Source organism: Talpa occidentalis, unplaced genomic scaffold, assembly GCF_014898055.3.
Source record: "Talpa occidentalis isolate TD23 unplaced genomic scaffold, MPIMG_talOcc4v2.1 talOcc4.17, whole genome shotgun sequence".
NCBI classification, from domain to species: domain Eukaryota; kingdom Metazoa; phylum Chordata; class Mammalia; order Eulipotyphla; family Talpidae; genus Talpa; species Talpa occidentalis.
Genome location: NW_023601754.1, coordinates 55267705 through 55289615, shown reverse-complemented (window position 1 = coordinate 55289615; position 21911 = coordinate 55267705). Strand labels below are relative to the sequence as shown.

At 61.2% G+C, this 21911-nt stretch overlaps 4 protein-coding genes across 5 annotated transcripts; 2 read left to right on the top strand and 2 right to left on the bottom strand.

The window, feature by feature from the left end:
- The first annotated feature begins 444 nt into the window (after positions 1-444).
- On the top strand, positions 445-3637 carry CTSW (cathepsin W). Its single transcript, XM_037517550.1, has 10 exons — positions 445-531; positions 773-857; positions 1564-1674; positions 2026-2171; positions 2271-2367; positions 2448-2528; positions 2611-2739; positions 2908-2972; positions 3048-3227; positions 3310-3637. Exons 1-10 carry the CDS (start codon positions 445-447, stop codon positions 3418-3420), a joined length of 1092 nt encoding a protein of 363 aa, XP_037373447.1. The 3' UTR covers positions 3421-3637.
- A 79-nt stretch (positions 3638-3716) lies between these two features.
- On the bottom strand, positions 3717-7865 carry FIBP (FGF1 intracellular binding protein). Of its 2 annotated transcripts, none has more exons than XM_037517548.2 (10): positions 7718-7865; positions 7378-7576; positions 7055-7181; positions 6097-6197; positions 5558-5691; positions 5136-5244; positions 4983-5046; positions 4297-4383; positions 4118-4215; positions 3717-3827 (listed from the first exon to the last, which is right to left on the bottom strand). In XM_037517548.2, exons 1-10 carry the CDS (start codon positions 7800-7802, stop codon positions 3758-3760), a joined length of 1074 nt encoding a protein of 357 aa, XP_037373445.1. In that variant the 5' UTR covers positions 7803-7865; the 3' UTR covers positions 3717-3757. The 2 variants fall into 2 exon arrangements, with proteins under 2 accessions (XP_037373445.1, XP_037373444.1); XM_037517547.2 differs by having other exon boundaries at positions 5537-5691; positions 7718-7860.
- A 3058-nt stretch (positions 7866-10923) lies between these two features.
- Positions 10924-11892, top strand: CCDC85B (coiled-coil domain containing 85B). The gene has a single exon (XM_037518265.2). It carries the CDS (start codon positions 11052-11054, stop codon positions 11658-11660), a length of 609 nt encoding a protein of 202 aa, XP_037374162.1. The 5' UTR covers positions 10924-11051; the 3' UTR covers positions 11661-11892.
- A 1148-nt stretch (positions 11893-13040) lies between these two features.
- On the bottom strand, positions 13041-17748 carry FOSL1 (FOS like 1, AP-1 transcription factor subunit). Its single transcript, XM_037518260.2, has 4 exons — positions 17659-17748; positions 15632-15829; positions 13948-14055; positions 13041-13540 (listed from the first exon to the last, which is right to left on the bottom strand). The coding sequence occupies exons 1-4, from the start codon at positions 17746-17748 to the stop codon at positions 13130-13132; spliced, it is 807 nt and encodes a 268-aa protein (XP_037374157.1). The 3' UTR covers positions 13041-13129.
- Between the last annotated feature and the right edge of the window lie 4163 nt (positions 17749-21911).

Below are 21911 nucleotides of genomic sequence, written 5' to 3'. Positions count from 1 at the left end.
TCCAAATAGAGGGGCCCCTGGGCTTACCATCCCAGGCCAGAGGGCTACCCACATGGCGCAGCAGACCTCTCCTGTCTCCCCGCTGCTCCCATCCCAGCAGATCTGTCTGCTCCGCTCCCCACTGTCTCTGGTGAACCCTCTCACCTCCCCCACACCGCTGGCCTGCACCCCAGCTCTTGGATGCATAAATACTTCTTCAAAAAATAAAAGAAAGGCCCAGACCAAGGTGAGCTGAGCCGCTGCTGAATAAGGAAAAAGGGGCAGGACGGCAAAGCGCCCCGTGGGGGCAAAGGCTCAAAGACCCGAGGCAGCCCTTGAGCTGAGGGGTTTGCCTTCCCCTCCCAGTCTGGTTTCCACTTGGTGGTTTCTCCAGCTCCACCCCCAGCCCCTCCAGCTTGGTCTGCAAGGCTTCCTGCCCCCCGCAGTCAGTGGGGCTGTGGCACCATGTCACCAACTCTCCCTTTCTCCTGCCTCCTGCCCCTGTGGGTGGCCGGCCTGGCCCAAGGCACGCAGGGCCCCCTCGGAAGCCAGGTGAGTGCCCCCGGGCTGCTCCCCACACCTTCTGGTGGTGGAGGTGGTGGGAGAGGGGGCTCCCCCCTTCATGGGTCGGGGGAGGCCCGGAGGCCAGAGGGAGGAGGAAGAGCCAGAGGGAGGATGACAAGCCAGGCTCCCACAGGGACACAGAGCAGGCTGGCGCGGGGCTCCTGCCTGGGGCTCACAGGGTCACCCCTCAGCTGCCCTGTCCCCGTCTCCTCCCCGTCCTCCTCGCCAGGACCCCGGGCCCCGGCCTCTGGCGCTGAAAGAGGCCTTCAGGCTCTTCCAGATGCAGCATAACCGAACTTACTGGGCCCCAGCAGGTACCCACGTCTGTCCACTCCACCCCTCCCAAGTGCACGCAGGAGCTGATGAGAGGGGGCTCAGGGCAGGGCTGGGGTGCGCTCCTGGGTCCCCGCCTGCGGGAGCAGGGACTCGGTCACCTTTGGCCAGGAGCCTGGCGGGGGCGGCAGCCACGGGCATCGCGTCTTGGAGGACCCCGGGCCGCCACGGCCCTTGGCTGTGACTGCAGGCTGGGGCGGGGCCGCCACCTGGCCGAGGGTCCCCGGGGCCAGCTCCTGGGGGAGCTGCTCCGCCCTGTCCACGGGGGCTGCCGGCCCTACTCCTGCGGAGCTCGCTCCCCGCGGGGGCCGCCTCTGCGGGTGCCTTCAGTGCTGGTGCACCGGATGCAGGGCAGCCTGCGCCCTCCGCTCCCCCCCAGCTCTCCCTGTGGCCAGAGGTGTGAGGCCCGGGGGGAAGGAGACGACAGGAAGCTGGTCTCCCACCTCCTGAGTCACTCTGCCTTCAGACCCTGAGCTGGCTTCTCCCCTGCCGGGCTGACGCCCCACTTCCTGCCTCCTGGGAAAACCCAACCCCTGGTGGGCCCAAGCCATCTCCGCAGCGGGGCCTCCACAGGCCGCCCGAGCCAGCGCTCGCCTGGGCAGGTACGGGAGGACGACGTCCAGCCGCGGCCACTGCCAGGCCCGGGGGGCTCGGGCGGCGGCCTGGCGTCACCTCTCTTTGGCGCAGAGTACGCGCGCCGCCTGGACATCTTTGCTCGCAACCTGGCCCGGGCGCAGCGGCTGCAGGAGGACATGGGCACAGCTGAGTTCGGGGTGACTCCGTTCAGTGACCTCACGGGTACTGGGGGCTGCCCGGGGCCTGGGGCGGGGCGGGGAGGCAGGGGCGCTGGCAGCCGGGCGGGGCCAGGCGGACCCACAGCTTCCATGGCCCAGAGGCCCCAAGGCCCCTGGCGCTCACCCCAAGCGCAGAGAGTGGGGCAGGACCACCGGGGGCCGTGCCCCAGTCCGGCCACAGGGCTAGGGGCTGCACCCCAGCAAGGGGCTCGGCCTCTCTCTGGGCTCAGTGTCCCGGCGTCTCGGTGTCCCGGGTACTCTGGGGACAAGTGAGCAAGGACGGGCACGGCTGGAGTGGGAAAGGCAGACTGTGGGGCGGGGGGGGTCACCATTTTGACCTCCCATGTGTCCCCAGAGGAGGAGTTTGGCCAGTTCCATCAGAGGGCAGCTGGAGGAGCCCCCAACATGAGCAGGAAGGCATGGTCTCAAGAGTCGGGGCGGCCTGCGCCCCCCTCCTGTGACTGGCGGAAGGCAGGGGTCCTCTCCCCTGTCAGGGACCAGGTATCTGCCCCAACCCCTGGCCCGGTCCAGCCCCATGAGAGGATGGAGGCAGGAATGGGCAAGGTGGCACCCTCTTATCCTGCCCCCTTTTCTTACTAGGGTAGCTGCAATTGCTGCTGGGCCATGGCAGTAGCGGGAAACATCGAGGCCCTGTGGACCATCAAGAACCGACACCCCATGAACGTCTCTGTGCAGCGTATGGCAGCGTTGCGGGGGGGTGTGAACCTGGGGGGCAGGAGTAGGGCCTGGTCACCCACATTTCTCTTGTTGCAACAGAGCTGCTAGACTGTAACCCATGCAGGGACGGCTGCTCAGGTGGCTGGGTCTGGGACGCCTTTGCAACCACCCTCACCCAAGGTGAGAGCCCGCCTCCCGCCTCCCGGCAGCTGTGGGTGGGGTGCCAGGAGCTGATTCTCACCCTCCTCTTGCTTATTTCCAGGTGGCCTAGTCAGTGAACGGAGCTACCCATTCAGGAAGAACGTTGAGCCCCAGAGGTGCCGGGACCACAAGAACAGAGAGAAGGTGGCCTGGATCCAGGACTTCATCATGCTGCCAGCCGACGAGCAGAGTGCGAGCAGGGTGGACACCCAGGCGGGCTGGCGCGGGAGCGGAGGACAGGGCTCACAGACCAGGCTGCAGACCAAGATGGGGCCTGGAAGGGGCTGGAAGAGAGGCACCCAGGAGCTGAGGGTTGGGGGGCCAGGGCAAGCAGGCTGATAGCACCTCCCACCCCTAGAAATCGCCTGGTACCTGGCCACCCACGGCCCCATCACTGTGACCATCAATATGAAGCTATTACAGGTGGGTGTGGGTGGGGCAGGTGGGGGGGCACAGCGGGGAGAAGGGCCCAGACTCAGCCCCGTTCCCACCCTGCAGCTGTACAAACAAGGCGTGCTCAAGGCCACACCCACCAACTGTGACCCCCAGCATGTGGACCACTCTGTCCTGCTGGTGGGTTTTGGGAAGGAAGCAGCAGCCTCGTCCTCACGTCGCCCTCCCCGCCCCACCCCATACTGGATCCTGAAGAACTCCTGGGGGACTAATTGGGGTGAAAAGGTGAGTTGAGGGTGATCTATGGGGGTGGGGACAGAGCAGGCCTCTCCCTGCCTTCTGGTGCTGATGCCCTTTAACCTCCCAGGGTTATTTCCGGCTACAGCGAGGGACTAACGCCTGTGGCATCACCAAGTACCCATACACTGCCCGGGTGAGCAAGCCAGCTAAGAAGAAGACAGTCTCCTGCCCTCGCTGAGCCTGCCAGCCGCCCCTCCACTCTCTCCTGCCGTGCCAGCTGCCCGCTTGCCAGTCCCACCCCTGGCTTGGCCTGTTACCCACTCTCCTCGCTATGGCTGAATAAACTGTGACCACAACTTCAGGCGGGCAAACGGTGGGCAGGGAGCGGGCAGACACCACTCTCTGACACATCCTGGTCCCTTCGGGGCCGAGGCGCACAGCCTCCCACGCAAGCCCTCAGACATGCGCGTGCACACCGCACGCCCCCACGCTCACACCGGCGAGGACCCAGGCACGGGCACAGGCTCCTCCGAGTCATGGCAACTTTATTGTCCTGGTGGGGCGGTGGAGGGGCCTCACTCATGGTAGAGGCGCAGCAGGCAGCCGCGGAGGGTGCCCATGTAGCGGTCCCAGAGGGCCTGGTGCCTGCAAGGGGGAAAGAGGGGCGCCAATGGGCCTGCGGTGCCAGGTGGCCCCCGTTCCTCTGCTCATTTAATGCTCACAATGTTCTTGCTGTCCACATAACTAGCTCCTGCTCATGGATGTGGACACTGAGGCTGGTCGGGTCACAGCTTCTAAGAAGTGGAGTAGGACTCTAGGTCACATGGCCCCCTCCCCCAGGGGTGGCAGAACAGGGTCCTGAGTCTGCAGGAGGGCCGGGTCCTGCAGGTGGGTGGCTAGGGCCAGGCCAGGCCGGAGGAGGCCTGGGATCTCACCGGAAGCCATCCAGGGAGTGGACGGAGGCCGAATACTGATTCAAGAAGAGTCTCACGTCATTCAATGGCCAATGGTCAGAGCGGCAGGGTTCCACGAACTGTGGGCGCAAGGGAAGAGGGGTGGCACACTCAGCGGCAGGGCAGGCTGGGACCGCAGGGGGGCAGGCAGGGCAGCTCACCTTCTCCACGAGGTCCACGAATAGGTCCCTGACGTCCTTATTGTGAGTCAGTTTGGCAGCCACATTCACCAGCCCCCGGGACAGGTTCTGTAGGGCAGGGAGCTGGGAGTTCTGCTTCCTGCCCACAGGCTGGGGGTTGAACCCAGAGGCCAGGGGAGGGGTGGGCCCCTGTCCAAATCTATCCACCTCCCTCAATCAAGAAACTTCCCGGTTGGTGCAGCGGTTGAGCGCTGGGTTGCGAAGCTGCCCACAGCCTTTACAGCGCCGGTTCGATCCCCGGCTGCTCCCCGGCCACCGGAGGAGGGTCCCACATGGTGAGCAAACCTTTCCTGCCGCCCACTGCTCCCCTCAGCAGTGTACTTCGGTCCTTCTGCCTGCTCTGCTCCCCGCTCTGGCTCTGGTGAATTCTCTCACCCTCCCGCGCTTCTGACTCTACCCAGTGCTTGTATGTATAAATAAATGAATGAATGAATGAATGAATGAATAAATGAATAAAGAAATAAAAATAAATCTTTAAAAAAAAAAAAAAGAAACTTCCCGGTATTTAGGAACTGGCTCCCCGTCACAGGCAGAGGGAGCAGCGGCGCCACCTGCTGGTCAGTCCCAGCAGGGGCCGAGGTGCCAGGTGGACAGTGCACTGGAGGCTGAGGCCGCCCAGGGGACAGAGGCCGGACTGCGCCACACACCTTGAAGTTGGCTTCCATCTCAGAGAAGACGCTGAGCTTTCCCCGGAGGGCAGTGCACACCAGGCTGCAGGAAGACAGGGTCAAGCCTAGGGCCACCTGGGCCCCCATTTCAAGCCCAGCCCCCAAGGGACCCCCCCTCCCCCGCCCAGTCACCTCTTGTGCAGGTCCAGAAGGTCCTTGTCAGCCACTAGCACCTTGAGCTCCTTCAAGTCCTGGAGAAACTCCTTGTCTAAGTCCATGTCCATGTCATCCACCTGGGAGTCTGTGTGAGGTCCATGCAGGGAGTCGGGGTGGGGGATATCCTGACCCTTCCTCACCCACTGCCTTCTCGCACCCCCAGAGACAGAGGAAGAAGTGGGGTTTGTGAGGTGGAGTGACTTGCCCCAAGTCGCAGAGAAAGCCAGCCTCCTGCACACACAGGGCGTGTGTGGGGACACTGGACTATGAGCAGAGGTGGCTGCTCTGAAGAATAAAGGGTGCTGGGAACTGGGCGTGTGCAGGAGAAACTACTGGCCAGGAGCCCAGCCCTGTGCGGTGGGGAGGGGTCCGGGCACCTGGGTCAGTGGGGGCCTCACCGACGGCGCCAAGGGTCCAGTTCTGGATCATGAGCTCAGCACAGAAGGCAAAGTCGCCAAAGCTCAGATACTGCAGTTTCTTTTTCCCGGTCTCAAAGCGGTTGTTGGCAAAGAAGACGATGGCAGCGTAGTCTCTGTGTGGAGAGCAGAGGGGCCGTCAGGCTTAGAAATGCCTTCCGAGCAGCAGCTCCCACCTGCCGCAGTGGGGCTACATCTGGCCCCTCTCTGCCCTCGTTCACTGTGTGACGTGGTTCAAGTCACCACTCTCTAGGCTTCCCCATGTGTGCAAAGCCAAGTTTTCAGCCCAGGTCTCTGACAGGATGCAGGGAGAGACCACAGGGGTCAAGGCTCCGTTTCCTAAGCAGTTCTTACGCCTCAGGGGCTGGGCTGTGGATTTATGGCAGCACTCGCAGCAGCTCTGCTGGCAAATGGCCAGACTGGGACTTGAAGGAAACCCCAGAGCAGAAGTGACAGTACCATCCCTGGCACAGCCAGGGGGTCAGGTGGGAGGGGATGGAAGAGCAGGCGCAGGCCCTCACCTGGCTAGCCGGTCAGAGAGGAGGAAGTGCTGCTGGATGTTATCCACCAGGGAGCCCCGCATTTCCTCCACCACCTTGAAGACTCGCTTGAAGTTGTCAAACTGCAGGGCGGTCAGGGGAGGACTGGTCAGTGTGTGTTCACCCGACTTGCTGCTTGTTGAACATCCCTCCCCCACCAACCGCTGACCAGTTCAGTCAACAGACACTGACTTAGCTTCTGTTAGTCCTTCCAACTATTAGTGATCAATGTCTGTTAAAATTCAACAAATATTCACCAGCTTCTGCCTCAGATAAGTGCTGACTCCCTCCTGTCTCTGAATTCACCTTTACTTTAGTATCACGCTCTCAAGTTCTTCACAAGCTTGGGCTGACACTGACCCTCTTGGCATAGGCCCGGGGAATAAAAAGTGATCGAAGGCTAAGCCCTATGCAGGAAGCTCACCAGAGACAAAGGCAAAAGGTACTAAAGGCCAGAAGAAAGGTTACTTCCCCTTGGCACCACCACAGGGCTTTGTGGGGGTGGGACATGACCCTTGCCTTGGATTTTAAGGGGTAGACATGACTAAGAACAGTACCCCCAGCCAGCAACAGCAGCATGAGCAAAGAAAGCCAGGGTGGGAGTAATATAGACCTAGAGAGGTAGGCGGGGGCCACATCACAGGAGATTCTGAAGGTCAAGGTCAAGGAGTGTGGTCATGGTTGCCAGCCAGGAACCAGTGGGAGTAAGGAAAGCTGATGAGCAGGGTAGAGCTATGGTTACATCTGGGTTTCTGAAAGGTCACTCTGACCAATGAGTAGGGGGTGGCTTGGAAGGGACCAAAGGAGGGTCGAGGAGACTGGGTATGAACCCACCACCAGAGGTGGGAAGGAGGCAGGAGCTAGCGCACTGGCCACAGGATTGGAGCCGAGAGTCGACACAGCTAGGATGTTGCGCTGGCGTGAGGGACGCAGGGCGCACCTGTCTCCGGCAGCTCTTGAGGGTGATGCCTGTTTTGGTGCTGATGTCGTCCAGGTCTTTCTTGGTGCCTTTGGATAGTTTCTTGCCCAGGACCTCCCGCACAAAGGCCTCATCAAAGGCGTAGTACCTGCGTGGCGGCAGAGGGCACCACTGACTCTCCATGAAGGAGAAAGGGGTCCTGGTCGGACTTGGCTTTGACCCTTCTGCTCTCAATCTGCCCATGGCCTGGGTAAGTCCTTTCCTCCCTGGACCTCGACTTCTGCCTGCAAAATGGGTATATGGCCCGGCGGGCTCGCGTCCCCGCCACCCCGCGGGGTGCGCACCTCTCGATGAGCAGCGCCTGGCGGGAGGGCGGGATCTGGAAGATGAGCTGGTGCAGCAGCTTGGGCGGGGCGTGCAGCAGGCGCTCGAGCATGTGGAAAGTGCGGTAGTGGTCCATGGTGTCGCTCTGCAGCACCGCGGCCGTGGCGCCCGTCTGCTCCAGGATCCCCGAGCGCACCCGCAGGGCCACGGCGTCGCTCACTGCGGAGCGGGCGCCAGCGTCAGGCCCCGCCCCGCGGACCCCCCGGCCCTCGGGGGTTCGAGCCGCGACCCCCCGCATCCCCGGCCCGGGCGCCCCGCCCCGCCCCGCCCCCTCGCCCGCGGCCCCGCGGCCCCACAGACCGGAGTAGCCGTCCAGCCAGAGGCGGTACACGTCCTCGTCGATGAGGGTGGTGTTCCCCACGAAGATGTCCAGCTCGCTGGTCATGGCGACGCCCGAAGCGGGCGCGGCCGCAGCGCCCCGGCAGGAGCGAGCACTGCCCGGGCCGGGCGCGCCGCCGCCCGGCACTTCCGGGCGCGCCGAGATTCCGTTCCGGGCACCCGGAGCGCCAGAGGGAGGGACCACTTCCGGCGGCCGCGGGGCCCCGGCGCCGGCGGGCTTGCCCGGCCGCGGCCGCCTGCGCCGTCGCGTCCCCCCGGTTTTTTCTCCCACTGAATCTGTTATAGAACAGGGAGAGGGGCAGCCCAAGCCCCGCAAACCTGCCTATTCTAAATGGGTTCTGCCATCCGCCGCATCAACACAAAACATAGGAGACTTTAATGGGAAGGAACTTTAATAAAACTAGGAAACAACACAGGAAAGGCAAAGAGTCTAGTTTCTAAGTGAAGCACCCAAAGTGACCCGCCCCCTCGTGGGTAAAAGTCCATCCATATGGGAATGGCGCAGAGCAAGGCCCCAAAGCCTGCCACAAGTCTAAAGCATCTTCCAGTGGGGACCCACAGAAAAGGGTCAGAAACAACCAGACAAGCCCAGAAGGAAAAGAGCAAAATCAACATCAAGATAAAAGCTGCCATGGTCCCCTCCCCACGGGTCTCACCCACATCTGTGTCACCCCGTCTGTTAGGGGGAAAAGGCCTTTTGCCTTTTCCCCCTAACAAGTCCACGACCAAAAGACAAGCAGTTTCTTCACGTGTCTCTAGGCTCCATGCGCCTCCTCCAGGTCTCCTGGCTCCATCCTGCTTCCTTCCTCAGTTTCTTCTTCAGCTTCTCCTCTTCCTGCTCAGCTCCATCCTCCCTTGGGTGGGGCAGGGAACCTCCCCCTTTCCTGGGGACCACCCTGTTACAACTATGCCCTTTTCTTTCTGACTGGACCAGTGTTCCGAGTGCGGCGGTTTAACTGCGTTCTGCCTCTTTTCTCTGAAAAAAGTGCCCAGCTCGGGGCCTCCCTGGTGGCGAAAGGGGTTAAGACACAACCAACGAAGCTGTCCGCAGCCTCTGCAGCACGAGTTTGATCCCCGGCCAGGGAGCAGCCACCAGGCGCAGCAGACCTCTCCTGCCTCCCTGCTGCTCCCCTCGGCAGTGGATTTCAGTCAGTCTGCCTGTTCTGTTCCCCTCCCTGTCTCTGGTGAATCCTCTCACCCCCTCCCCCCAAGCCTCTGGCCTGTACCCCAGTTCTTGTATGCATAAATAAATCTTAATAAAAAAAAAAGTGCCCAGCTCCCCAGGGCCCTTGCAGATGGCATCAGGCCATCCTGCAGATGGCACCTCTCTGGGTTTTAAAATCTGCTCCCGTGGTGTTCCCCACTCCCCATCTCCTCACTCCCCCTACCCCGCCTGGAACTAATGACTTCTCTCAGGCAGGTCAGAGCTGGGCCTGGAGGTCTGCATTCAAAGGCTGCCCATCTGGGAGCCTTTTCTTCCCAATCTGTTTTCGTTCCCGAGTTCTTAGCTCAGTGACAGCCTCTGACATTCACCCGGTTATCACAGCTGAAACCCAGCCTTTCTCCCAGACTCCTCTCTGCCCACATTCAATTTTGTGGATTTACCTCATGAATTTAAGATTTATTTTATTTATTTATGCATACAAGAGCTGGGGTGCAGGCCAGAGGTGGGGGGGAGGTGAGAGACAGAGTGGGGAGCAGAGCTGGAGGATCTGCTGAGATACATTGCTGAGGGGAGCAGCATGGGAGTCAGGAGAGGTCTGCTGCACCATGCGGGCAGCTCCTTGGCCTGGGATCAAACTCAGCGCCCCAGTGGCTGCTGACTGCAGAAACTTAACCCCTTGTGCGCCAGGGAGGCCCTCTCATGAATATTTCTAATACCTGTTTTGTCCTTCCCCCTCCCATCGCAAGCCCCAGCCCAGTCTTCCTGCAGCGCTCTCCTTGCCCATTGACACAGTGTTCTCACCCACCTCGGGGCTGTTTCCCCAGCCCGTGGTCCATCCCACACTGGGGAGCCTGAATAATCTCTTTTTAATGTCTATTTTAAAATGCTACTTTTGGGGCCTCCCCGGTGGCGCAGCGGTTGAACGCTGGGTTGCAAAGCTGCCCGCAGCCTCAGCAGCACCGGTTCAATCCCCGGCCACCGGAGGAGGGTCCCACATGGCGCGCAGACCTCTCCTGCCGCCCGCTGCTCCCCTCAGCAGTGTACTTCGGTCCTTCTGCCTGCTCTGCTCCCCGCTCTGGCTCTGGTGAATTCTCTCACCCTCCCGCGCTTCTGACTGTACCCAGTGCTTGTATAAATAAATAAATAAATCTTAAAATAAATAAACAGGTATCCCTCCCAGTCTTTAAAAAAAATTAAATAAAATAAAATGCTACTTTCTTGCTTTAAATCCTTACTGGCCTGTGAAAACGCTCTCCAGCCAAGTACTGAAAGCCCGTGAGACTCTGGCTTCAGACGACGTTGCGGCCGCCCGCCCTCCTACCACCGTCCCGCACACCCGCCTCCGGAAACACCGAGCGCTTCTCCCGCTGTTCCGAAAGCGGCTGGGCTCTCGGCGGCGCAGACGCCTCACCGTGTGGGTCCCACTCCCCGGAGCAGCTCTTTGTACCTGGCAAAGTCTGCATCTCTCAAGGCCCCTCTGGGTCCCGCCTCTTTTGGTAAAACTTTGGGGGGGCGCCCTCATCCAGGTGGCCCTCCCCCAAATGCTTCTAAGCTTCCCTAACGAAATCCGCGCGATTGCGACCTCTGCAAGGACACGGTTAAGATCTTAAGTTTATGTGTGCGAGGGTCTTGCACATAATAAGGGTTTCCTGAACCGGTGAACTCGCTGTCTGCTCCTTCGACGTCTGGATTCGGGATCCGGGGCGCTGGGAGCCGGGGACTCCGCCCTGGGGAGCCGGGGTAGACCCCGGAGTCTGGGATCGCGGAAGCAGCCGTCGCTCCGAGCGCAGGAAGTCGCCACCTGGGAGCGCCGCGCGCGCCCCGTCTAGAGCCGGCCGGGGCCGACCCGCTGAGCGTCCAGCGCGCGGGGCCGGGGCCGGGATCCGCGCCCCGCGCGCCCCGCGGCGCCGGCGCCCAGGCCCCGCCCCGGCCCGGCGGCCCCTCCGGATTGGCCGCCCTCGCCGCGTCACGCGGCCCGCCCCGCCCCCGCCCCGCTCGGGCGGCCGCCGCAGCCCCCGCGCGCCCGCCCAGCGCCCGCGGAGCCGGAGCCCGAGCCCGAGCTGCGCCGGGCTCGCCTGGGGGCTCCCGGCCGCGGCGGCGGCAGGCGATGCCCCAGAGGCCTGGGCCGCCATGGAGGCCGAGGCGGGCGGCCTGGAGGAGCTGACGGACGAGGAGATGGCGGCGCTGGGCAAGGAGGAGCTGGTGCGGCGCCTGCGGCGCGAGGAGGCGGCGCGCCTGGCGGCCCTGGTGCAGCGCGGCCGCCTCATGCAGGAGGTGAACCGGCAGCTGCAGGGCCACCTGGGCGAGATCCGCGAGCTCAAGCAGCTCAACCGGCGCCTGCAGGCCGAGAACCGCGAGCTGCGCGACCTCTGCTGCTTCCTGGACTCCGAGCGCCAGCGCGGGCGCCGCGCCGCGCGCCAGTGGCAGCTCTTCGGGACCCAGGCGTCCCGGGCGGTGCGCGAGGACCTGGGCGGCTGCTGGCAGAAGCTGGCCGAGCTGGAGGGCCGCCAGGAGGAGCTGCTGCGGGAGAACCTGGCGCTCAAGGAGCTCTGCCTGGCGCTGGGCGAGGAGTGGGGCCCCCGCGGCGGCCCCGGCGGCTCTGGGGGCTCCGGCGCGGGCCCGGCCCCCGAGCTCGCCCTGCCCCCGTGCGGGCCGCGCGACCTGGGCGACGGGAGCTCCAGCACCGGCAGCGTGGGCAGTCCGGATCAGCTGCCCCTGGCCTGCTCCCCGGATGACTGAGGACGCAGCTTCCCTCGCGCCGGCGCACGCCCGGACTGCTCCCCAAACGCCGGGATTCGGGGGACCTGTGGACGTGGACGCCGCCCCGGCCGCGCACCAGGAACTGCTGGCGTGGACTTAGACACCCTGGCACTGAGGGGTGGCCCTCTCCCTCGCTGGGGGGGCAGCAGGGGAACTGGAGTGGAGGGACTTACGGGGGGCTGGGTGGAGGCTAATAAACTGGGAAGGAAGCAGAGCCGGTGGCCTGGGCAGCGTCTGTTGGGGACTCGCCGGGGTTGGGCGGCAGAGGAGAGGTGGGGAGCGTTGAGAACGGGACTCCATGCCCACCCAGAGGGACGGCGGAACCACGGTGGCCATTATCTCAAGCCTGGGGGTAGGCACTGACTCCCCCACTCAGGCCCCAGGACGGGGCGCGATCTGGCCCCTGAGTGGCTCCGGCTCCCTTCCCGGCTCCGGCTGCCTTCCCGGCTCCTTCCTGTGCAAGACAATGGGGCAGGAAGCAGGTGTTGGGGGCCTCGAACCCACTTGGCCGCCTCCCTTGGGACTGGAAAGGCCTAACAGCGCCCTCCTGTGGCGCGCGCAGGAGCACCCCGCACCCCACTACCACCACCGGGAAAAGACTAATAATCTTTGCTTGCACCCCACAGCACCTCTTCCTCCTCTCAGTCCTGGAGATGAGGCAGAGCAGGTGTCGCCTCATTTGTCAGCCAAAACAGTCCAGGTCCAGAAATATCAATTTTTTTTTTTTTTTTGGTCCAAAATGTGTCCAAGATCATCAGTGAGTCTGTGGAGCTGAGCTCAGCCTAGGGCTTCTGTCTCCAAATGGTCTCCCTTTAGTCTCCAGGTCTGCGGAGGCTAGGACAGAGTTTCAGGCCTTTTATTCCATATTAGCAGGTTTGTATAAAAATACTCTCTTTAGGAAAATAAATAGCAGCTGTCCTCGCTGTGGAGGCTTGGATTCCCGGGGGCTAAAGGCTTCTCAGAGCTGGGGGCTGCAGCCAGCTCATCACAGAATGCCCTGGTTCAGTCACCTGTGCTGCTGGCAGTGGGCTGGGCGAATTAGTGTTCTAGGCTAGTAGAGAATCGCCTTCTGTCGGGGTGAGGCTGGGGGGTCACACTGGAAGAGGGTGATGAGGACTATAGGAGGGGCTGGCAGGGGGTAGGGCCCCAGAGGACCCTTAAGGAGCTACAAAGTCCTTTGGGGCTGCCAGGAGTTCTCTTGCACAAATTTTTTTTTTGTCTCTGATTTAGTGCTAACTGTGCTAGAGAGGCCAGCTCTAGAGAAACAGCTGGCAGCCTTGGTGGCCCCACGCTGGCTTCATCAGGAAGCTGAAGATGCTCGGGTCTCATCTGGAAGGATGGAGCAAGACCTGTTGGGGTTGGGAGTGGGATATGGTCCAGCCAGCTGGACCCAAGGGCCTGGAGGTATTGGCCAGGGTGGCACACTCGGGGATGGGGGCTGGGATACCTCATAAGGCGAGGAGGGTAGGGGAGCCCAGAGGGTCAGAGGACGGGTCCCCACTGCTGCTGCTACTCCTGCGATGGGCTGAGGCGCAGGGCTCAGGGGTGCTGGGGTAGGTGAAGACCAGGCTGGGGGTGAAGGGAGTCAGAGAGGGTGTGGTCATGAGCGTGGGTGTGTGCAGGGCTTCAGGTTCAAGCACAGACGCCGGGGAAAGGGAGATACAAGGCACAGGGCGGGAGGGGGGTGGCGGGCTGCTGGGGCCACTGGTGCCGCTGGCGTCATTCTCCTTGACCCCTTCTGGGATCTTGCAGATGGGGCGATGGGCTTCCAGCACCAGCTCCAGGCGTTCCTTCTGCTTCTGCAGTTCCTCAATCTCCCTCTGCAGCCCGGATTTCTCGCCCTCCAGTTTGTCAGTCTCCTGCAGAGGGTCAGGAGAGGAGTCTTGGAGATGAAGGCCAACACCGCCTGCCTCCCGCGGTGATGGTGATTTGCGGGGAGGAGGGGTTGGATTGGAGTGTCTCCAGAAAGTCTGGCCTACAACTCCCATGAGCCCGTGGAAGTAAATGGGCATGATTCCCATCAGGCTCGGGGGCATCTTGGACCAGATTGGCAATTGAAGCTAATGTGCTGCTCTGCTCCAAGCAACACACTCTGCACTAACTTCCAATCGCTTTGTCAGGTCCTTTCTCAGAATGCCTGGGGGAGCTGGAGGAGGGCACTTAATCTACCCCCGGCGCCCACCCCCCGCCTGGATCCAGCGCCTTCAAAGCCTCTGGGGTTTGGTGGCCAGGAGTCCGGGCACCCTCGGCACAGGCCGGTGCTCACCGCCTGCAGGAAGTCAGTCAGTTCCTTCCTTCTGTTCCTGCACTTGGCCGCGGCCAGCTTGTTCCGCTCGCGCCTTACTCGACGGCGCTCCTCCTCCTCGGGGCTGATCTGGGGGGTAGAAGGAGCAGCAAGGTTGCCCACTTGCCTCCCGTGCTGGCCCCGTGGAGGGCCCTGGAGGAAGGCGCGGTGGGGCCCCGCACTGACTTGGTCAGCTTGAATAGGTCCAGTTTCCTCCTCGAATGCAACTTTTGGTGCCTGATTCCTGTCTGGGAATGCCGTCCACAAACCTCAACCACCCTCGCTTCCCAGGACTCAACTAAGATGTCCCCGCTTTGGGAAGCCTCTCTCCATTCCCAGAAACTCCAAGGGGCCTTCCCCCTAGACCCCTGGACCAGGTTGCGCTTTTTCCAAGGACCCTCATTTTTTCCCATCTCTTGATAACCAAGGGGCTGTCAGCGCTAGGAGGGGCAAATGAGTGCTGCTAGGGACTTCTTAATGAGCAGGAACCTCCTACCTGCCAGCTGAGTGCTTGACAGAGATTCTCAATCCAGCTTTCCGAGTTAGGAGCTGAAGTGCAGGGAGTATGTATAACTTACTTATGGCCCCAGAGTGGGCAAGAAATCTGTGCCGTCTATTAAACACTGAGTGACAGCCAGCTGATGGGACCGCCCCCCAAAAGGCTCCCATTCACAGCTCACAGTCCCAGTCTACGAGGACCCAGGAGCAGAAGGCCACCCTCAAGACGGGGCTGAAGGAAGGCAGTCCAGGAGTCTGCTTCTGGGGCTCACACACAGTCCCCTTCTCTAGCTGGGCCAAAGGCCAGCCAATCTGTTTCTGGAAAAGCTGCCCATAGCCTGTCACCCATTGTCCCTGGAGGCACCCTGTATCTCGCTGCCAGAGTAAGTTCTCTAGAGGCACAAATCTCACCCTGCTATGGTCTCCTATACCAAGACATCCCAGGGAAAGGGAAGAGGAGTCACCCCTTAAAGGCCCCCTCTCTCTCTATTTATTTTGGGAAGGACTTGATTGGCTGTGGGAGGCAGGAAGAGATGTCCAGCTCACTCTGCTTCGAGTCATCTGTTAACTCCTGGTGAGAGTATGTGGCTTGGAAGTTAGGGTCTGGCTTGAGAATTGGACACACCTGTCTCATTACTCACTACTTGTGTGATCTTGGGCAAGTGACCTTTTGTCTCTGTGCCTTCGTTTCCTTCACTGTCAAATGGAGAAAACCACGGTACAAGCCCCCAGTGTCTTTTTTTTTTTTTTTTTTTTTGGTGAGGATTATATTAGGGAAACTGAGACCAGACAGTAGTTGAAGGGAACCCGCTGTTCTGTCCCCAGCTGCACAGAGTATAAGCTCCCCCTCCCCAATCCACAGCGGGAGGTGGTGATCTGCAGGCCAATCCTTTCCACACGTATACCTCACACTTTCTCACCTCCACCTCCATTCATGCTCCTGCCATGCCCTCCCCCTGGAATGTCCTTTCCTTCATCTCTATTCAAGCCCTCCCTACCCTTTGAGGCTAATATGCTTTACTTCCAGGAAGCTTTCCCTGATTCAGAAGTGACCTCTGCCTTCTGGGGCGCCTGATGGGTCTCCCCTGGGGCGCTTATCACTTTCTAGTAGCCCTGCCTCCCCCTCCCAAGCCTCCTTTTGGGCAAGAGCTCACCCTCTGCTCCTCACCTGTTCACAAGGCCTCCGACGCACCCCTGGAGGAGGCCCCAGGGCCCGGATGACTCCCGGTCGGGGCTGTGGGGAGCTGTACTGGGGGTAGGCCAGAGGCCTGGGATAGCTGCTGGGTCCCAGGAAGTGAGGCTGCACCATCCACTGCAGCTCCTGGTTGCCACTCACGGCGTTGATGCTTGGGACGAGGTGGAACTTCTGGGGGATAAAAAAGGGAGAGTCAGGGATGAGGTCTGTGTGGATTGAGGGTCTTCAGGTGGACAAAAGCCTCACTGCCATCCACACTTTGGCTGCTGGTTCTAAGAGGTCAGGGAGAGCACAGTTGGGCGGAGAGACCATCCTGGTTACAATCCCTTCTCCTGAGCTGTGTGACTTTGGGCAGGCCACATAACCTCTCTGTGCTTCCATTTTCCCAGCAGAGCTACTACTTAGAAATCATGAATTTTAGGCACTGTCCCAACCACTTTATAAACACTGACTCATGTGATTTGCACAACAGCGGCTTCATTTTCAGACAGGAAAACAATTGTCCACAGACACACAGCCAGTTTGTGGGAAGGGGGTTTGGGGCCCCACGGCCAGGCTCTTGGCTGCTCCTGCACCCTGGCTGAGTGCCTTCTCCACGGAGAGACACAGCTCCTGCCTTCCAGGGTTCCAGGGTGGCTGTGAGAATCAGGTGAGAGAATTTGAGAGGCAGGAGCCCCCGGCGCAGGGGGTGTGTCCAGCAGAGGCTGGGGCCACCGCTGCAGGTTCAGGCTGAGCCAGTTCTGATATTGGCCACTTACTGGCTGTGACTCTGGGAAGGTTATTTAACCTCAACGGGCCTTCATTTCCTCATTTTTAACACGGTCCTAGGTGAGGACTACAGCATTTCGTTGCTGCTGAGAAGCACCCTTCAAGTCGTCGGGAAATCAGGTTTAATTGGCAATATTTCAGGACTTCAGCGGCGCTGCGAATGGGGGGCTTTTTCATCAGCTGAAGCTTAGATGCTGCAAACACGGTGAACGAGGTGGAAATGGCCTCCGGGTGCCTGGCCTCACTGTCTGAGCTCCAGGCATTGCGCGCCAAGGTATTCTTTCAGCAAGACGCCCAAGGGGGGTGCTGGGAAGGGGGCTCGGCGCGGAGGACAAAGGGTTCAAGCCCCGGGGCCGGCAAGCCCGGGCGAGTCCGGACAACGGTGTCCCCGGCCCCGGCTGCGGGGGCCCGGTGGCCCAGTGACCCCAGTTCCGGGCAGGGGCCCTGCCCGGGGCATCTCCCGTCGCGGGGTAGCCGACCCGGGCCCCGGGGCCAGGAAGGGAGGGGCGCGCGTGAGTCAGCCGCCGTGACTCGGCCGCCGTGACTCGGCGGAACGGACGCGGCTCCTTCCCTCCCCGGCGACACGTGCTCCAGCCCCTCGACAGGAAATGGGCACCTGCAGCCTCCGGGGTCCCCCGGGCGGCCGGCGGCGCCGCGGGGTGCGGGACCGCGCGCCCCAGTTCGGTGCTGCGCGCGCGTCCCCGCACCTCGCGGTCGCCTTTGACCCCGCTCAGCGCGGGGGCCAGGACCGTCCCCGGGACCCCTGGGGTCCGGCGCGGAGCCGGGGAGGGGCCGGGCCTGCTGCCGCGCAGAGGGCGGAGGACCGGGCTCCGGCCGCGCGTCCCGCCTCCCTGCGCTGCGGGGCCGCCGGCCCCGACCCGGGCCCCGGCCCCGGTGCGCCCAGCGCCGCCGCCCCTGCCAGGGCGGGACCAACCCGGCGCCCGGGGTCCCCTTCTGGCGCAGACGGACAAGACCTGTCTGGGGCGCAGGGGGGAGAAAGCAGGGAACAGAGACGCCGCAGACCGCGACGGCGCGGACGCGGGAGCGAGAGGGGAGCGCGAGGTGCTCGGATCTCGGGGGCGCCGCCGCGCGCGTCCCCCTGCCCGTTGGGGGTCGGGGGCGCCCCTGGACGGCGGGGCTGTGGCCGCGGCCCCCGAGCCCCGTCCCGGCCCCGAGCGTGCGGTGCGGAGCGCGCGTCCCGGGCGCCGCCCCCGGGCCCGTCGGTGTCTCACCTGCTGGCCGGCCGCGGGGGGCTGCGCGGGGCCGCCGTACGCGCCGCCCGCCCCGGAGCTCGGCCCGGGTTCCCCGAAGTCTCGGAACATGCCCTGAGCTGGCTGCTCGTGGGGTCCGCGTCGGCGGCCTGGGTTCTGACTCACCCGCTCCCCGCCGAGTCTTTCTTTTTATGAATGAAACCTCGGGCTGAACCACTCTGACGGGGAGCGGGGGGCGGGCACCTCGGGCTCCACCTCTCCGGCCGCGCCGCCTTCACCAGCTCACCCCGAACTTTTCGACCCCTCCTCCTGTCGAGACGCCTCTCCGTGGGGAAAGGGGGGGACTTGGCGTCCCCCAGCCGCCCCGGCGGGCCGGCCCCCTCTGACGCAGCTGCCCATACATGGTGCAATGGCCCCGGCGCGCCCGGGCGCAGCGGAGGATTCCCCGCGGGTTCCCGCCCCGCCCGCCCCGCGCCGCCCCGCCCCGCGCGCCAGGTGAGCCCGCCGCCCGCCCGCACCCCACTTCTGCATCGCCAACGGGGGACGAAATGCTCGCAGTGCTAGTGCCACGCGTGGGAGATGGACGTGAGGAATGTGAAAGGGTCTGGGAACCGTGCGGGGTGATGAATGTGACGACGACGACCATGACTGTTTTTAGGGGCGATTATTTCGTGCCAGGAGCCGTGCGAAGAACATCGTCCCAGGCTTGACGGCCGTGGCGGGGGGCCCGTCCGCTGCCGTCCACGGACGCTAAAACGTGAACAAATGACAAACCAGGGTCACAAAAATAATGGCATGTTTTAAATGCTGACAGCGAGCAAGGTAATGCTTTGAACTACCCACAAAACAATGCAATATAATTGTGCCACTCACAGGATAATTTCAGGAGCTAGAGCAAGTCTTGGTTCTGAGTCCCTGTAAGCAGCAAGAGGCAGAAGGGCACGCAGCTCTCCTGTCCTTTGACGAAGCTTTCCTCTTTAAATACCGTGAGGACCCTTCCCAGGCCGTGGGGTCACCAGCCTGGCCTGGAGACAGGTCTGTGTCAACGGCCTGTGTAAATGTGACACCACCGCCAAACATCCACAGCCAAAGGCCACACCCTGGGGGAGGCACCGTCTTCATCCTCATTTTACAGGTGGGGAAACTGAGGCCCAGAGAGGTTGAAATGAATAGCGTGACATCGCTACCCCAGTGGCTGAAGCTTGCTGCCGGGTCAGGGCCAGGCGAGATTTCTTTCTCAAAACCTTCAGGGATACCTTAACACACGGGCAAAAGGGCAGAACGTCAGTGAGAGGACCACCAGCGGGCGTCTGCTCCCCCTCTTCTGCAGATGAGGGAACTGAAGCCAGAGAGAGGCTGCATTGCCAGAAAGAGCTGCATGAGCTCCCTGCTTTCCTTGGATACCATTTGAGGAACTCGATTTAGTCCTCAGGACAGGAAGGTTCAGGGAGGCGGGGCCTGGGCTGCCTTCTTTGGGGACAGAGGCCAGGCAGGGCTCTGTGGGAACACTCAGGACTGAGGGTCAGGAGACCAGCTGGGCCCTGGATTTCCAGCCCCAGAGCTACCATTGGGTCTCTGTGACCCTGGACAAGTCACCGTCCTTCTGGGTCCCGGTCCCTATGGGAATAATTGGGCCTCCTGCTGACCTCATGGGGCTATTATAGGATCAAATGAGATCACAAATGTGAAAGTGCTTTGTAAGCTGTAAAGTGCTGTGCGCTTAGAAGGTGGTGACCAGCCCGGGGCCTCTCCCTCACCCTTGCTCCACTCCGTGCTTGTGCGTCTCTGAAACTGAAAAAGAAACCATAGTAGTTTACTAAGCTGAGAAATAAAGGTGTGTGTGTTTGTGTGTGTGTGTGTGTGAGAGAGAGAGAGAGAGAGAGAGAGAGAGAGAGAGAGAGAGGAGGAAGGGAGAGAGAGAGGGAGGGGGAGAGAGAGAGAGAGAGAGATTGCGATTGCGCGAGGCAGTGGTTGATGTGGCCATGGAAAACTGCTGCAGCCAGCCCACCCCAGGTTCTGGGTTTGAATTCCTGTGGGGTTGCTCACCAGCTCTGGGACCCAGGGAGCCTCACGGTCTCTCGGAGCCCGTTTCCTGCTGTGATGTGAAGACACGCTAGTAAGGACATGTCAGGTAGTTGGAGAACAGAACTAAAACAATGTCCCTCTTCAGTGCTGCACGGAGCTAGCTTGTGACAAATGGCAAAAAGAAAGACGCAGGGGGCCTCCCCGGTGGCGCAAGGGGTTAAGCACCGCACTATGAAGCTGTCCGCAGCCTCTGTAGCACGAGTTGGATCCCCCCGGCCAGAGAGCTACCCACATGGCGCAGCAGACCTCTCCTGTCTTGCCCGCTGCTCCCCTCAGCAGTGTATTTCCGTCAGTCTGCCTGTTCTGTTCCCCACTCTGTCGCTGGTGAGTCCTCTCATCCCCCGGATCTCTGGCCTGTACCCCAGCTCTTGTGTGCATAAATAAATAAATCTAAAAAAAATGCATGTTAATGAAAAGCCCTGAAGGTGGGGACCCTTGGGACTCTGATCACATGCAGAGACCCCTCCCCTTAACATGTGTGCACACACGCATGCACACGCACTGATACCTGAACTCCTTGGCTGAGCTCAGGCTGGACAGGTCAGGGTGGCACAGGTGGCCAGGTGGTGGCCCATGCAAGACCTGACACAAGTCAGTCATAGCCTTATTCCAGGAACATCACCGTGCCCCCCCCCCCCCCCGCCCACTGAGCAGCTCCACATAGCAGCTGAACACGGGCTCAGGTCTCAGTCTCTGTGTGTGTGTGTGTGTGTGTGTGTGTGTGATGACTTGACCCTGAAAGTCCCTTCCTGCTCTAACTGTCGGTGGAACCACAAGGAGGTCCTTTCAGAGGCAGCACATTCCAAGCTCCTCTGTCACTAACTCCCGCCTAGTGGCTGCAGAAACATTCCTGGCCCCTGACCTCACCAGCTCCCAGGGAGGCCAGGAGACAACCCCATGGGGCCCAGTAGACGTGGGAGCCTGAGGGCAGGGGAGGTCTGAGAGACCCTGGCACTCTCCCTTGGCACCTGTGTGAGCCTGGTGCTGTCATTCTCCCTCTCTGAGCCCTAGAGAATCCCCCCACACTTTTGGGGCTGCAGTGAGGTTAAAAGGCTGAATTAGTGTGCTTCACATCCAGTAGAAATTATGTGCCCCCAGAACTTTGGAGGTACTGTTTATGTTTTTCAGTTTCCATTCACTTTTTCAGTGGGGGTCTGTTTTTGCAATTGAAAGGAAATATGCAAGACATGCAATTAGCCTTTTCAAGCGTATCCTTCAATGGAAATTTGTGCATTCACAAGGTTGTGCAACTGTTATAGGGCAGCCCTGATATGAAACGGGGTGCCTGACTGGGGGTCCTCACCCGCCCGCTTAAAAGGACTTACTAATACTCCACTGCAGGCACACGCGAAAGGTTAATAAAAGGTTTATTTACAAGGGAAGGGCAAATGAGGAAATGTACAGCTCAGGGAGAAAAGTGGAGACAAAGTTTTAAATGAGTCCTACCCGATCCGCCGATCTGGAATCCCAAATGGTGCTCTGAGAGCTGGCCGAGGGCCAGGAGCCCTGAAGCCAGGAGGAGAGCGACAGCCAGACCCCCAAGGCCCACGTGTTTGGTTTTTATATCCAACCTGGCTGCCCAACTCCACCCTCAGGTCCCAGCCACCCTCCCTTTGGTGGTGACGGGATTTGTCTTTCCCAATGTCCTGATGGCTTTAGTCTGGAGTGGGGGTGGGGTCCACAAAGCCTGTATGGGATTAGCTCAGGACGTCCTTTCCCCCTAACACAACCACTACCTCTCTGGTTTCAAAAAAAATTTTTTTTTAAAGATTTATTTATTTATTTATACAAGCACTGGGTACAGTCAGAAGCGCGGGGGCCTCCCCGGTGGCGCAGCGGTTGAGCGCTGGGTTGCGAAGCTGCCCGCAGCCTCTGCAGCGCCGGTTCGATCCCCGGCTGCTCCCCAGCCACCAGAGGGTCCCACATGGCGCGCAGACCTCTCCTGCCGCCCGCTGCTCCCCTCAGCAGTGGACTTCGGTCCTTCTGCCTGCTCTGCTCCCCGCTCTGGCTCTAGTGAATTCTCTCACCCTCCCGCGCGCGCTTCTGACTGTACCCAGTGCTTGTATAAACAAAACAAACAAACAAATAAATAAATAAATAAACATGCCTCTATTAAAAAATAAATAAATAAATAATAATAAAAAAAAGAAGCGCGGGAGGGTGAGAGAATCCACCAGAGCCAGAGCGGG